The sequence below is a fragment of the Anolis carolinensis genome, chromosome X (genome assembly GCF_035594765.1).
Source record: "Anolis carolinensis isolate JA03-04 chromosome X, rAnoCar3.1.pri, whole genome shotgun sequence".
Taxonomy (NCBI): domain Eukaryota; kingdom Metazoa; phylum Chordata; class Lepidosauria; order Squamata; family Dactyloidae; genus Anolis; species Anolis carolinensis.
Window position 1 is genome coordinate 4,160,306 of NC_085847.1, and position 14,351 is coordinate 4,174,656.

At 40.8% G+C, this 14,351-nt stretch overlaps 1 protein-coding gene across 4 annotated transcripts in view; it reads left to right on the top strand.

The window, feature by feature from the left end:
• Positions 1 to 14,351, top strand: part of tango2 (transport and golgi organization 2 homolog) — a 56,193-nt gene that overhangs the window by 31,783 nt on the left and 10,059 nt on the right. For all 4 annotated transcript variants that reach the window (XM_062958372.1, XM_062958375.1, XM_062958374.1 and 1 more), the window contains exons 4-5: positions 2,201 to 2,320; positions 2,566 to 2,680. In XM_062958372.1, the coding sequence (XP_062814442.1) occupies positions 2,201 to 2,320; positions 2,566 to 2,680 (235 nt within the window). The remainder of the gene's footprint in view (positions 1 to 2,200; positions 2,321 to 2,565; positions 2,681 to 14,351) is intronic.

Sequence of the window (14,351 nt, forward strand, 5' to 3'; positions counted from 1 at the left end):
CTGCTAGGTAGACTGGGGATAATGGGAATTGCAACCCAGCAGCACTTACGGCTCTGAGGTTGCAGAAAGAGTAAAGGCAAACATCATATTTGCAAGCCTTGTATCTTGATCCAAACACCACTCTCCTGACTCAACAGAACAAATGGCAGCATTTACTGTACCCCAACTCCCATTATCAGCTCTAGTCGTGAAGGGTAATGATGAGGAATATGAGAGTTGTAGTCCAGCAGCTGGAGGACCAATCCCATATAAAACCAGACCGCAATTTGGACACAAGCTCTCAGAATCCCCCAGTTAGCATGGGCACAGGGGGGAGGTCAGAATGGGATTCTGAGACTACAGTCAAAATAGGGAACCTTCCATAATGTTGAGTACCAAAAATTGTACATGTGTGCTAACATTTTATCCTCTTTTTAACATGGAGGCTATGGTTTCCTTAAAATACCTGGTTAGCATAAGTTACCAGATATTTTCTGCAGGTGAGTTTATAGGTTGGTGGCATGAGTATGGGTTGCCGCCTCCCTCCTCCACTACTTGGCTTCATTTCTATGCTAGCTCTAGGGGAAGCAAAGCCTGTTTCTCTGCAGCCAGCATACAAATGCAAGAAGCTAGCAGGGAGCGGGAGATCATTTCTGTCTTTGCCTCCAATAATTTTCCAGGTTTCTGTGATGGCTACAATGGTTTTTCCCCTGGCCAGCACAGAAACCCAGATGTTTGTGGGATAAAGCTCCAGAGACATCTAGGATTAGATTTTTCCACCACTAAAGGCCCCATCTACACTGCCATATACTGCAGTTTAACTGCATTGAATTGCACTATATGAGTCTACACTGCCACATAATAGAATTCAATGCAGTTAAATGGCATTATATGGCAGTGTAGATTGGTTCAAAGTCTGGGAGTGGCTTGAGAGCTGCAGAAAAGATCCTCACCTCTGATTTAGTATTGGACTGAGATTTGCCTAATCTAACTATGCGGACTTTTCAGTGGCCGAAGGCAAAATGGAACACCTTTTTTATTTTCCTAGGCTTTCCAATTTGTAGCTTTATTGCCTTTTTAAGTGTTTTTTATTGTTGCTGGTTTTAATTGATTCAGATTTTATGTTTATGTTGTATTTTTTTATCTTTGTGGTTTTAAACATTTGTTTTTGAATTGCCAAGCACATTTTATGGCTTGGTTTAGAAATGTTGTATGTGGATAAATAATTTTTCTAGGAGAAAGGGGCCCAAGAGAGGCAGGCACCGTTTAGGAGTGTTGACTTCAATCTGGAGAAATCCAATTCTGCTCATTTCGTGAGCTTAGTCGTCTTGGGTCTGTACTGTCTCTTGTGCTATCTTTCTGCCTAACCTGCTTCTCAACTAAATGCATTTTTGTAAAACCAAAATGGAAGCTTCTGGGTAAAGTCGTTCTTTCCCAAGGATTATCAAGGGTTCCCTTCAGTCTGGAACATACATGGGGCTTGTCCCTATTTCATCTTTGAAACATTAAAGGGTACACCTATGAACTCCAAGCCTTTAATAGTTCATCTTGGTTTATCAACTTGCATATTTTGATTCATTGGATTGCTTAAATTTATACCATACGTTGGGCCGGGCTTTAGCATAGCAGGTTAACCACCAATGCAGTAAATCTTGCCATTCGAAAGATTGACAGGGTGACCTCCTGGCCTTAAGCTCAGCTACTGCCTACCTAGCACTTCGAAAGCAAAATGTGAGTAGATAAATAGGAACCGCTTCATATTGGGAAGTCACAGGTTCGAATCTGGAGAGCGGAATGAGTGCCCGCTGTTAGCCCCAGTTTCTGCCAACCTAACAGTTAGAAAACATGCAAATGTGAGTACATCAATAGGTACTGCTCCGGCGGGAAGGTAACGGCGCTCCATGCAGTCATGCCAGCCACATGACCTTGGAGGTGTCTGCGGACAACGCCGGCTCTTCGGCTTAGAAATGGAAATGAGCACCAACCCCCAGAGTCAGACATGACTAGACTTCACGTCAGGAGAAACCTTTACCGTTACCTATTTGCATTACTCCATCCTTTTGTGTGTTTGTTGTTGTTTTACTTGTAAAACGCCATGCACAGAGATAGTGCTGTATAAATAACCATTGATGGTGTTGGTGATGGTGGTAATAATAGCTTTCAAACTAATATCATTCAACCATAGCATTATAATGTTATTTCTCTCATTTCTTTTTGGCAGGTTTGGATATGGAGGAGGGAAAAGAAGGTGGCACGTGGCTTGGGATCAGCAAGAAAGGCAAGATGGCAGCCCTGACAAACTACCTGCTACCAATGATAAACAAGAATGCAAAAGGACGAGGTACGGTGGCAGAGAGAGGTGAAGTTTGTAGGAAAGGAAGGGAAAACTTCAGGTCTAGGGGCCGAATAGGGATCCCCAGGAGACTATGCCCCCTTCACCGTGACACAATTTTTTGCCTGTTTCCTCACCTCTTAAGACTTAGGTTTTGATACTAAGAGCTTTAAGATGATATATAGTGATTCTCCTCCCGGAAAATCATTCTCCCGGACTCTAAACCCCTCTTTTCCCAACTCTGTTCCTTTCAGGTGCCCTGGTGACAAATTTTTTGACGTCGGACATGGACAGTTACTCTTACTTGAAGAAAGTTGCCTTAGAAGGACACCTTTACAATGGATTTAATTTAATAGCAGCGGACTTGAAGTAAGTCTATAAAAACTTCACAATTCAAGCAGCAAAGAGGGAGAAATGGCGAGACTGTGGAGTGCAGATAACGGATAGTGCTAGATGTTAGCAGCGGCATCTGTCATAGCAAAAGCTCTAGTTCTTCTTGTCTTAAAAAGAAAAACCTTCAGCATTTGGATTCAGGAGAGAGAAGGCAAGTTTAGGGTAGTATTCCAAATGTGCACAAATCTTTTCCTTCTGCAATTTCAGATATTTAGAAATGTGACACTGTCCATTCTTTGTAGAATGTAGTTCCCACCCTTTGAATGGGTCATAAAAAAGTAAACTTTCTGCTTATAAAGCAACATAATTTTCTTAAAGTAATGGTTCCCTATGTTTGACGTATGCTTTTTATAATGTGATTTTAATGTCTTTTGTGCTCATATGGCTCAAGTTTCTTGTATCCCACCTCAAGACGTTAGGAGAGGTGGGAAATACCTAAAATATATTATTATTATTATTATTATTATTATTATTATTATTATTGTATTGTATGACACGGCAAACAAGATAGATATGCTGGATTTCGTATCACAAAACCACAAATCGAACACTTCCCAAGTGTCTAGGACTGTGTGATGTATTTTCGGATGATGCGCGCAGATCCCAGTAGGGTGGCCTTTTGCACTTGGCAAAATTATTATTATTTATTATTATTGTTGTTATTATTATTATTATTATTATTATTATTATTATTATTATTATTATTTCCATTTCACATATTTTTAACGTTTTGTAATTTTGGAGGCATGACTCTTACATTCCATTCCAGCTGTATGGTATAATTAACCAGGAAGATTCACAATCCATTGGGTAAACTCCTACTTTGCAAGATTTTTTTTAATACTCCAGAGATGTTGAGCTTCCCAAGATGCTAAAGGGTCAAGCACAGCATACGCTGTAAAAGTAACTATGTACTGGAATGCCTGGAGCTTTGCTGGAAATATGCCAGGTTTTTTTTCTTCTTCTTTGGTACCTTATGACCTCAAATGTATTATGTATATTTGACAAGAAGGGGAAGAGCCTCTCAGGCAATAATTGTGTTCTGTAACCATTTAATAGAGTGTGTCGAAAATGAATGTGCCAGTGAGAGATACCCAGCATTCTCAACGTGCCAGACCAGCTGTGTTTTTCCCCTGTCCCACAGTCAGAGCTTGGAAAATTACTTGTTTATATCTTCTCAATTCTTCCAGCCAGGACAGCTGCTTTTCCCTATCCAAAACTGCATTGTGTAATATTTTCTCCTCTCTTCTAGATGTCTATTCCAGGTAGGGTATATGCTTGTGTTTGGTTTTTTATGCTGCCTTTTGACGAGAAGCTGGTACTATAACACTGCTGGAGGTAGGAACTAGTACACGACCACAGAAATAATAATAATAATGATAATAATAATATTGTAATCCGCTCTGAGTCCTTCTGGGGAGAAAAGGTGGAATATAAATAAAGTGTATTATTATTATTATTATTATTATTATTATTATTATTATTATTATTATTACAGTAGAGTCTCGCTTATCCAACGTAAACGGGCCGGCAGAACGTTGGATAAGCGAATATGTTGGATAATAAGGAGAGATTAAGGAAAAGCCTATTAAACATCAAATTAGATTATGATTTTACAAATTAAGCACCAAAACATCATGTTATACAACAAATTTGACAGAAAAAGTAGTTCAATACATAGTAATGCTTTGTAGTAATTACTGTATTTATGAATTTAGCACCAAAATATCATGATATATTGAAAACATTGACTACAAAAATGCGTTGGATAATCCAGAACGTTGGATAAGCGAGTGTTGGATAAGTGAGACTCTACTGTATTATTGTGTCATACTATGTCGCATCATCCGAAAATACATCACACAGTCCTAGACACTTGGGAAGTGTTCGACTTGTGATTTTGTGAAACGAAATCCAGCATATTTATCTTGTTTGCTGTGTCATACAATAAAATAATAATAATAATAATAATAATAATAATAATAATAATAATAATAATAATACACTTTATTTATATTCCGCTTTTTCTCCCCAGAAGGACTCAGAGCGTATTACAGTATACACATACATATAGGCAGACATTCAATGCCTTTTACACAGTAAACAAACAATGTACAATACACAGACAGGTAAAGGTCTTCCCCTTCCATCTCTGGCATTTCTTCCTGATCAGATCAGCTCTGGAATTGACATATCTTCACTATGGCTACCTCTGACCATTATATAGCCAGCTCCTTCTTGTGGCAGATCTGTGCTAATCATGACTGGAGTGCTTTTTGTTTAAAAAAAAAGTCATAGCTTGAAGGTCAAAACAGTCTAGAGCAGAATTTTTTTCCTTTTAAGTAAAGTGAACCATTAGAATTCAGCTTTAAGCCGCCGCAAGTCGTGGTAGGTCAGGCAGAAGCTTTCATTTAAAGCATTTCCTAGTGTCTCCTGCTCAAGCGATGATCTTTAAATCCCACCGGAATCATAACTACTGTCAGGCGTTTTGTGATTTGCTAATTTGCCCTTGGTCTCTCTGTAATGAAGATAAAAGTTGCCCTGGCACAGGGGTGGAGAAGAGAGGAAGGGAAAGCAAGAGTGGCTCGGAAATGGGGCAGTGGTCTCTTTGTGAGATTCAAACAGTTGAGGCCTTTCTCCACACTTTTGGGCAGAACTTGCCCTCGTGAAATATTGACGTCTTTAGGGATTGATTAATCTTGGAAAGCCCTTCTTGATAATGACAATGACATTATTTGTGATTTCAATCTACTGATCCATGTTCTCGTCTCTGGAACAACAGAGAGCACACTAGCTCCATCATCTATGACAGTGGTTTTATTTATTCATTTATTTATTTATAATATTTATATTTCGCTTTTCTCACCCCGAAGGGGACTCAGGATGGATTACAATGCCCATATACATGGCAAACATTCAATGCCATCAGACATACGACATATAGACAGACACAGAGGCAATTTAATATTTCCGGCTTCATGAGGGTATGCTCGATTCCAGCCACAGGGGGAGCTGCCGCTTCATCGTCCACTTGTAACACCAAGTCCTTGATGGTAGTACTTTCTCATTCTTTTCTGCACGCTGTTGGCAGTTGTATGGTGTCGTAAATTGGTTAAATTAGCCTCCCCGCATAAAGCGGTACCTAAATTTTCTACTCAACAGATACAACTGCCTTTCGAGCTGCTTAAGTCAACAGCGAACTAGGCTATTATTAATGGTTGGGAGCTCAATCCAAACCAGGCTGGCTTCGAACTCATGACCTCTCCATCAGTAGTGATTTATTGCAGCTGGCTACTAACCAGCTGCGCCACAGCCTGGCCCTGGTTCTCAACCTGTGGGTCTCTGGGTGCTTTGGCCTACAACTCCCAGAAATCCCAGCCAGTTTACCAGCTGTTAGGACTTATGGGAGTTGAAGGCCAAAACATCTGGGGACCCACTGATCTATGTGATATTCTTTCAGATATTTAAAGATAGCTATCATATCAGCTCTCCAAAGAGCATGAGCACTGGGCACTATGGGAATTGTAATCCAAAAGGTAACGTGGGGGAATTCTGTTCAACTTAAAACCTCTGGTATCAAACCTTTAAATTGGAAGATGTCAGGAATTTTCTTCAGGCAGAACCATGTACTCTACTGCCCAATCTCACCCGGAGTCTCCCATGAAATTGGGCATATCCATTCACATTTGCACTTATACTACAGTCTTGAATCCCCTCCTATTTTGAAGCTTATTCTGGAATCTCTTCTCCATTAAAATAGAAGTGATAGATAGGCATTTTATTACAGGGAGACACATGGTTCTCTCTGCCCTGGTTTCATCTATCTTTTCCTTGCAACTGCACCATGCCAACATTAATTTGACATGACTATTTGGCTAGCAGAAATTGGATGATGTCCTCAAAGATTATATTCACTGGAATTGTACGACCACGTTCTTGTGTAAGGGGAGCAAGGGGAGTAGAAGGGAGATATGTTGAAAATAGGAAACTGAATCGTAAAAGAGCTGTTCTCATTACCTTGTGAGCATTTGACAGAAATACTGTGCAAACTACATCTATCACCTGAAACTCTTCATCATCTTAACCTGCCAGCTGTCTCTCTCCTCTTCCTATATCTCAGATGCACACAGACATTCTTAGCCGAGCTGTAAATCAATCCAGGCCATATCATTGCCTTATATATCAAATATTCCCTGTATGGCACAGTTGGGGGATGAGGTGCTCAATGGATATAATAATCTCTGCAGTAGGAGTGGGAGGTTACAGCTCCCACCAGCCACATGTTCTACAATCCTATTTTATGGAGGCATTCCCTTTAGACTGAATCCAGTTGTAATCCTAAATTGGGTAACCATTAAAACGAATAGTCTGATAGCTTCACTGGATCATAGAATGGTGTTTTATTCTGATCCAGGTCATTGGTCCATTCAGACCACTCACAATTTCAAACAGGATTCTTTCCTAGCCTTACTTGGGGATCCATGGTGCATCTTGGTTATCTCCCATTCAAGGCTGATTCTGCTTATCTTACAGTGAGATCAAGTGCATTTGGGGTGATCTTCCCTATCCAAGACTGAAATTAGGTTAACTCTTAGAATTTTCCTAACTCAGGGGTGTCAAAATCATTTTCATGGAGGGCTGTTGAATCCAAGGACGAAGAATACAAAGGGCCAATTATAATTTTTTTGACATAAAGATCAGTACTCTTTAGTTTGGGTCCCCAGGGGTTGTTGAACAACTCCCGTCCCTTTGTATTATCCGCCATGCAGACTGGGAATAATGGGAATTGCAACCCAACAGGCCTTAGGGCTTTGAGATTGAGTAAAGGCTAAAGGACATTTTAGAGTCAAGCATCCCATCCACAAGCCTTGGATCTAAATCCAAACCCATGAAAATGAATACCATCTGGCTACCAATATTTAAAAACTCCAAAACCAGGACAGTAAATAAAGAACAACACTCTGAAAACAGGGGAAATTCCAGATAGGAAACAATCAGGGCCAGCTAACACCTCAGGCTAACACCTCCCCCAGGCAGGAAGCAGCCAGGCTTTGAAGCTGCAAGGCTATTCAATGCTAATCAAGGTGGCCAGTGGCAACATTCACACTTCCCTCAAACAGACAAGAGTTCCTTCTCCCACCCTGGATCTTCCACAGGTATATAAACCTCAATTGCCTAGTTTCCAACAGACCTCACAACCTCTGAGGGTGCCTGCCATAGATGTGGGTGAAACGTCAGGAGATAGTGCTTCTGGAACATGGCCAGACAGCCCGGAAAACTCACAGCATACCAGTGATTCTGGCCATGAAAGCCTTCAACAACACAACATAACACAACAGCTGTTCTCCCTCTCTCCATTCATTTTTAATTTAGTTTACTGACTCCCGTCTTGATACTATGTACTCTACTTGAAAATTGCCAAGTCTAAGAGGTCCAAAATTCAGTTTCCTCGGATAGATGAGGCGCTTCTATGGCGTGAATGGCGTATAGAATGGGAAGGTTGCCCAGACAGAAAGAAGATCCTTCTTTCGTGATGTCCAAAACTATCAAACCATAATCATCTGCACTTAAGGAAGCCAGGTTGCCGCCTCCTGTGGCAACTTGGACCTCTTAAGTCCCCATTCAACACTCTAAGCAGATTTTGATTTTGCATGAAATAAACACATGTTAAAAAATGAGATTTAGGTATAGATCTAAGTAGCCAACATAAAACTCGTTACGTCTTTCACTCTGAGGATCATTACTTAATTCTGAGGAAATGGGTATGCTGGAAAATGTAACTTTCTATAGGAAATAAACTTGATTGCCGTGCCCGTTTTTATATTTTATATAAACAGTTCCAAAGTAATTGGTAAATTGATTGGTATCGGTTCTTTCCTCTCTCTGGGCTATAATAAGTACATTCGTTCTTCCTCACGGAGTTTTTCGTTCTCGAAAACATCACCTTCTGCACCAGTGTGAGGCCATTGTTGGTTTGGGAGGCATTGGTAGAATGTTACTTGTTTCGGGAAAATAAATATCTACAAGGGAACATAACAGCATGACTAATGGAGGATGCATAATAAAGTCTATTTTTTGGAGATATTTGGAAGGAAGAGAGAGAGATGTATCAACTTTAAAGGTGCTCCCTTCGTGGAAAATCAAGTTATAAATCAGAAGTCTATATTTGCCTTATTTTAATGAAGGCGACAAAGCTATTTCTAAAGATGACAAATCCTTCATTTCTGATGGTGGATATTGGCTTTGCTTGGCATGACTGTTCCCGTTTGCTTAAAATGACTTATGCTTTGGATGATTACCGCTAGCTCCATGTATGACATTGGTAATAATGTTTCTTATTAGAGATGCAGAATCTGGTCCATTACTCTGCTAGATTAATGGGTTTAAAATCTTTTGTTAAGGTTTAAAGGTGCTCCTGATTGATGGACCACATCTGGGTAAAAAAATTCAATATTTAGGTTGAAGTATTTCCAAAAAAACAAGGCGTGACGGGTTCAGCATTTGAAAGAAGTGTTCTAGTGCATTATCCTTAAAAACACACACACACACCGTCCAGTTGTCCCTTCATTCTAGTTGCTACAATTGTTTGCCCTTTAGCTTATTCATTTGTAGCACACCTTCCAGCACAAATGGGAACAAAACTGAATGTTTTGAAGGTATATGAAAAGCTTGTTGGTATAGGGACAGTAGACATATTCCTGAATTGTAGTTGCTCATGCAAGGCTTCAGTATTTATCTCAATTGCAATGATTTTCAAACATGGCCTGCGGGTTGGCAGTGGGTGTCCTTGAAAGGAGAAATTGGGCAATATCACCAAACCAAGAAGCCTTCAGCATAAGGACCCAGAAAGTGGTCTTATTTATTTATTTATTTATTTATTTATTTATTTATTTAAAGTATTTATATTCCTCCTTTCTCACCCTAAAGGGGACACAGGATGGATCACAGAACATACATATGTGGCAAACATTCAGTGCTGTTTATACACTGACAAGACAGACATTGTACATAGATAGACGTATATAGGCTTTTCCCATATTCGGCATCTTGGAAGCTTGTGCTTGGTTCCGGCCACGGGGTGGGGTGGAAGCTTCTGTCATTCCATCTCTGCTAAAGAGCTTTGTTTGTAAACGTCCTCTTTGATCTAATTGCCGGCATTTTTCTGGCACTTTCTTATGGGCGCTTAAATACCTCCCCGCTTTTAAGCGGTACCTATTTATCTACTCGCATTTTGCTTTTGATCTGCTAGGTAGGCAGAAGCTGGGCTAAAGGTCAGGAGCTCACCCTGACCCAGGCTTCGAACTGTCAAGCTTTGATTGACAAGATTTACTGAAGCTGGTGGTTTAACCTGCTGTGCTGTCTCAATTATCTCAATGGCAATGATTTTCAAACATGGCCTGCCATTTAATAAATTGCATTTACAGGTTGGCAGTGGGTGTCCTTGAAAGGAGAAATTGGGCTGGGAAACAATCAGGGCCAGCTAACACCTCCCAGCTAAGGATTCCCCCAGGCAGGAAGCAGCCAAGCTTTGAAGTTGCAAGGCTGGCCAATTGCAACAAGCTGGCCAGTCGCAACATTTACACTTGCCTCCAACAGACAAGAGTTCTTTCTCCCATCCTGGACATGATTCTACAGATATATAAACCCCTCTTACCCAATTTCCAACAGACCTCACAACCTCTGAGGATGCCTGCCATAGATGTGGGTGAAACGTCAGGAGAGAATGCTTCTGGAACATGGCCAGACAGCCTGGAAAACTCACAGCAACTCAGTAATTCCGGCCATGACAGCCTTCGACAACACATAGACACAAGTTTTCCTTGATTCGTTACAGGTGCCCTTGTTAGAATCATTGGAGGAAACCCCAAGGGCCATCTAGTCCAACTCAATTCTACTAATCAAAGCACCAATCAAAGGTTTAAGATCTTGGCATGTACTGAAGCTGTTAAACATCATTTCCTGTCTCAGAAAAAATGAGATGGGAGATATTTATTGAAGACACCCCTGGTTTGGTTGCCACTGTTTTGAAAAGGACAGAGCAAAGGGGCAGCATGCACCAGCAAAAGCCTTGTTCAAATCTCTGGGATCTGATAGCCAGGCTCGCCCACTGGAGAGTTGTTCCTGTTTAATTTGCTTTGCAAAAGTGATATGTTGGAAAGAACAAAAGAAGATACCTACAATGTAACACGCTGCACATACCCCATAGGAGTTGTGATGACAGAGCTTTAAAAAAATAATCTAAGAAGCTATTGAAAGAGAAATGTCTGGCTTTTTTTTCTTTCCCTTTTATGTGCATACACATGATATTGTTAACGTTACCTTAATAATGCTCAGATAAAAAAAAAATGTGTTCCTGATGCAATTGACAGCCATACTTTCAACTCTTTACATGCTGACAGAAGTAGCGCCCACCTAATTGCCAACAGTGGAGATAATTTAAAGACAGCAAGGAATGATTGAAGAAGACAAACAAACCTCTTTTGAAGGCACTTTTTTGGGGGAAAGGGAATTGTTGCAGGGGATTTGTTGCTCTGGGATAAGGTAGGGATTTTCAAATCTGGGCACAGCTCCTGAATATTCAGGTCCCTCTGCAAGTACTAGGACAACAGACAATCTTACTTTTAAATAGTTTGCTTTGTTAACAGTTATAACAATGTAAGTAAAGGTAAAGGTTTCCCCTTGACATCAAGTCTAGTCAAGTCCGACTCTGAGGGTGGTGCTCATCTCCATTTCTGAGCCGAAGAGCCGCCGTTGTCCGTAGACACCTCCTAGGTCATGTGGCCATGGGCATGACTGCATGGAGCACCATTACCTTCCCGCTGGAGCAGTACCTATTGATCTACTCACATATTTCTCAGATTTCTAGTTATGTTTGCAGGACACACCTACACCCTGTAGCTGACACAGGAATGTGTTGCGACACACAATTTGGAAAGCTCTGTATTTATTGATCTACTCTTATTTGCATGTTTTCAAACTGCTAGGTTGGCAGAAGCTGGGGCTAACAGCAGGAGCTCACCCCATCCCACAGATTCGAACAGCTGACCTTTTGGTTGGCAAGTTCAGAAGCTCAGCGGTTTAACCCGCTGCGCCACTATGGCCTCATTCTAGTAATATAGAGGAGGGCGACTAAAAGAGTCAAAGGTCTGGAGAACATGAATCCCTCTGAGGAGCGGCTTAAAGAGCTGGATCTATTTATCCTGCAGAAGAGAAGGTTGAGAAGAAACACAAGAGTCATGTTTAAATATCTGAAAGGCTGTCCTAAGGAAGAAAGAGCTTCCTTTCTGCTGCCCTAAAGACTAGGACTCAATGGAGGTGAGGGTTCAAATGACAGGAAAGGAGATTCCAAGAACTTCCTGACCATAAGAACAGCTGTTCAACAGTGGAACTCTCTGCCTTGGAGTCTGGTGGAAGCTCCTTCCTTGGAGGCTTTTAAACAGAGGCTGGATGGATATCTGTCAGGGGTGCTTTGATTGTGTTTTTTCTGTGTGGCAGAATGGGGTTGGACAGGATGGCTCCTAGGGTCACTTACAATGCTATGATACTATGAAATGTACTGGAGATCAGGGATTGTAACAGGAGAGACCTGCTGCGCCCATGTTCTCGTCGTGTGCTTCCTAGTGGCATGTCGAAAACAAAATGTTAGACTGGGTACAGCTCTGATGTGATCAGCACAGCTCTCTTACATGTTTTATTTATTCACTTTAATATTTCTAAACCCTCCCATTCTTCTTCTAAATGGATTCCCCAACTGCATAAATAAAACATTCTCTGAGACTCGGTGCAATAAAAATAACTCATTCAAACAATAAATGGAGAGGAAGCAAAACTAGAAAGTGGACTAAGGCAATGTGTCCTTTGAAAATACCCAAGCAGCTGGATGAAGCGGTCTTAAAACTGGCACCAAAAAACCTGTAATGTCTGTACTATCTTTGGTGAGGACATTTCAAAAACGCCGCCTATGTCATGTTGCCATGGGCATGACTGCATGAAGCGCCGTTACCTTCCCGCCGGTGTGGTACCTATTGATCTACCCACATATTTCTCAGAGGTTTCTAGTCATGTTTGCATGTAGCCGACACAGGAATGTGTAGTGACACACAGTTTGGAAAGCTCTGCTGTAAATAGTGCTAATACTTACCACACCACTTTGAATCTCACCCACGGGAGAAAAGCGGGATAGAAATGATATAATAATAATAGTAATAATAATAATAATAATAATAATAATAATAATAATAATAATAATAAATAGACTTCAGGCCCTCCCCCAATGAAGACTGAAAGATGCACTGTACAGGTGAGGTACATAAGTTTCAAAGAGAAGTTTGTGTTAAGTTAGAGACATCTGTCCAGAGAGGGAAAAGCATATAATGCAGCCTCTGTTAAAGTTGCTACGTGTAGGTTAGGAAACATAATAAAAAATAGCTTTGCCTATTAGACTTCATGTACCGAATGCCAGCTGATGTGCCCATTGCTTTATTCTTTGCTTTGATGAGATTTTCCCTTGCCCACTTTCGTATGCTTCAGTCTATCAGTATCTCTCCACCCGTTCTCTAACAAAATGAAATTCGGGGAATGTTGCTCATCTGTTATATAAAATCTTGGGACTATTATTACATATTCAATTCCGCTGTACCTTTTTGTAAAGCCCAACCGAGGGAGGGAAATGCAAGAGAATTTTATTTGAAAAGGGAAAAGGCACCTATGTCGCTGTATATAATTAAAATCTCATCTACAGATGTACTTTTATTTGTCAGTGGGTTGGGGGAATGCTTTTTTTCTATTACTGTAAATAATAACTCAATTGCTTGAGTGAAACACTGTGTGATATGATCTCATCACGAAGTCCAGCCTAATAAACCAAGAGCGCTTGGAAGAATTGAAGGGGTTTGAGAATGAGCCATCTAATGGCAGTTTTTCCATTTCCCCTTTGCTTCTTCAAAACAAAGCTATATTAGTAGGACCAATGCAGCGTCCTTCCGTCCCACTCCAATCAAGTTTGACATTTGACTAACAGCATTTTCCCATTCGTTTGAAAGCCTCCAAATCTGGAAAGGGAACTAAAAGCTCTCGGTATGTTGGCTCACGCTCTTTGGGGGCAGTTTAATTTTTCCCAGTCCATTTCAGATATTTGGGTGTAGGCTGAACTTCCATTATTTTGCCCTGGCCCCTTCATTAGGCTGCCTGAATCATTCGTGTTTTTGCTCTTTTTTTGAGTGCACTTTTAAAAAACTCTCATTGAATTTGTATATGGTTAGCAGTGCCCCCAGAGAATCAAACTAATGTTGGTGATGCTAGCAGAAAACAACCAAGGCAAAGTGACAGAGAAAGCATGACTTTATGGTCTGAGACTTTATTGGTTTGGAACGTTTCTATCCACCCGAGTCTCTCAAAAGATTCTTGAACTCAATTTTCCAAGGAGGAAAGCAGGATACTGTTGCACCCCAGGCCTGGAAACCCCTATGACCACAGCACCATACAAGAGTCCAGAGTATAAGCCAGTGGTTCTCAACCTGTGAGTCCCCAGGTATTTGGGCCTACAACTCCCAGAAATCCCAGCCAGATTTCTGGGAGTTGAAGGCCAAAACATCTCAGGACCCACAAGTTGAGAACCACTGGTATAACCAAACTGTTTATTGTAAAA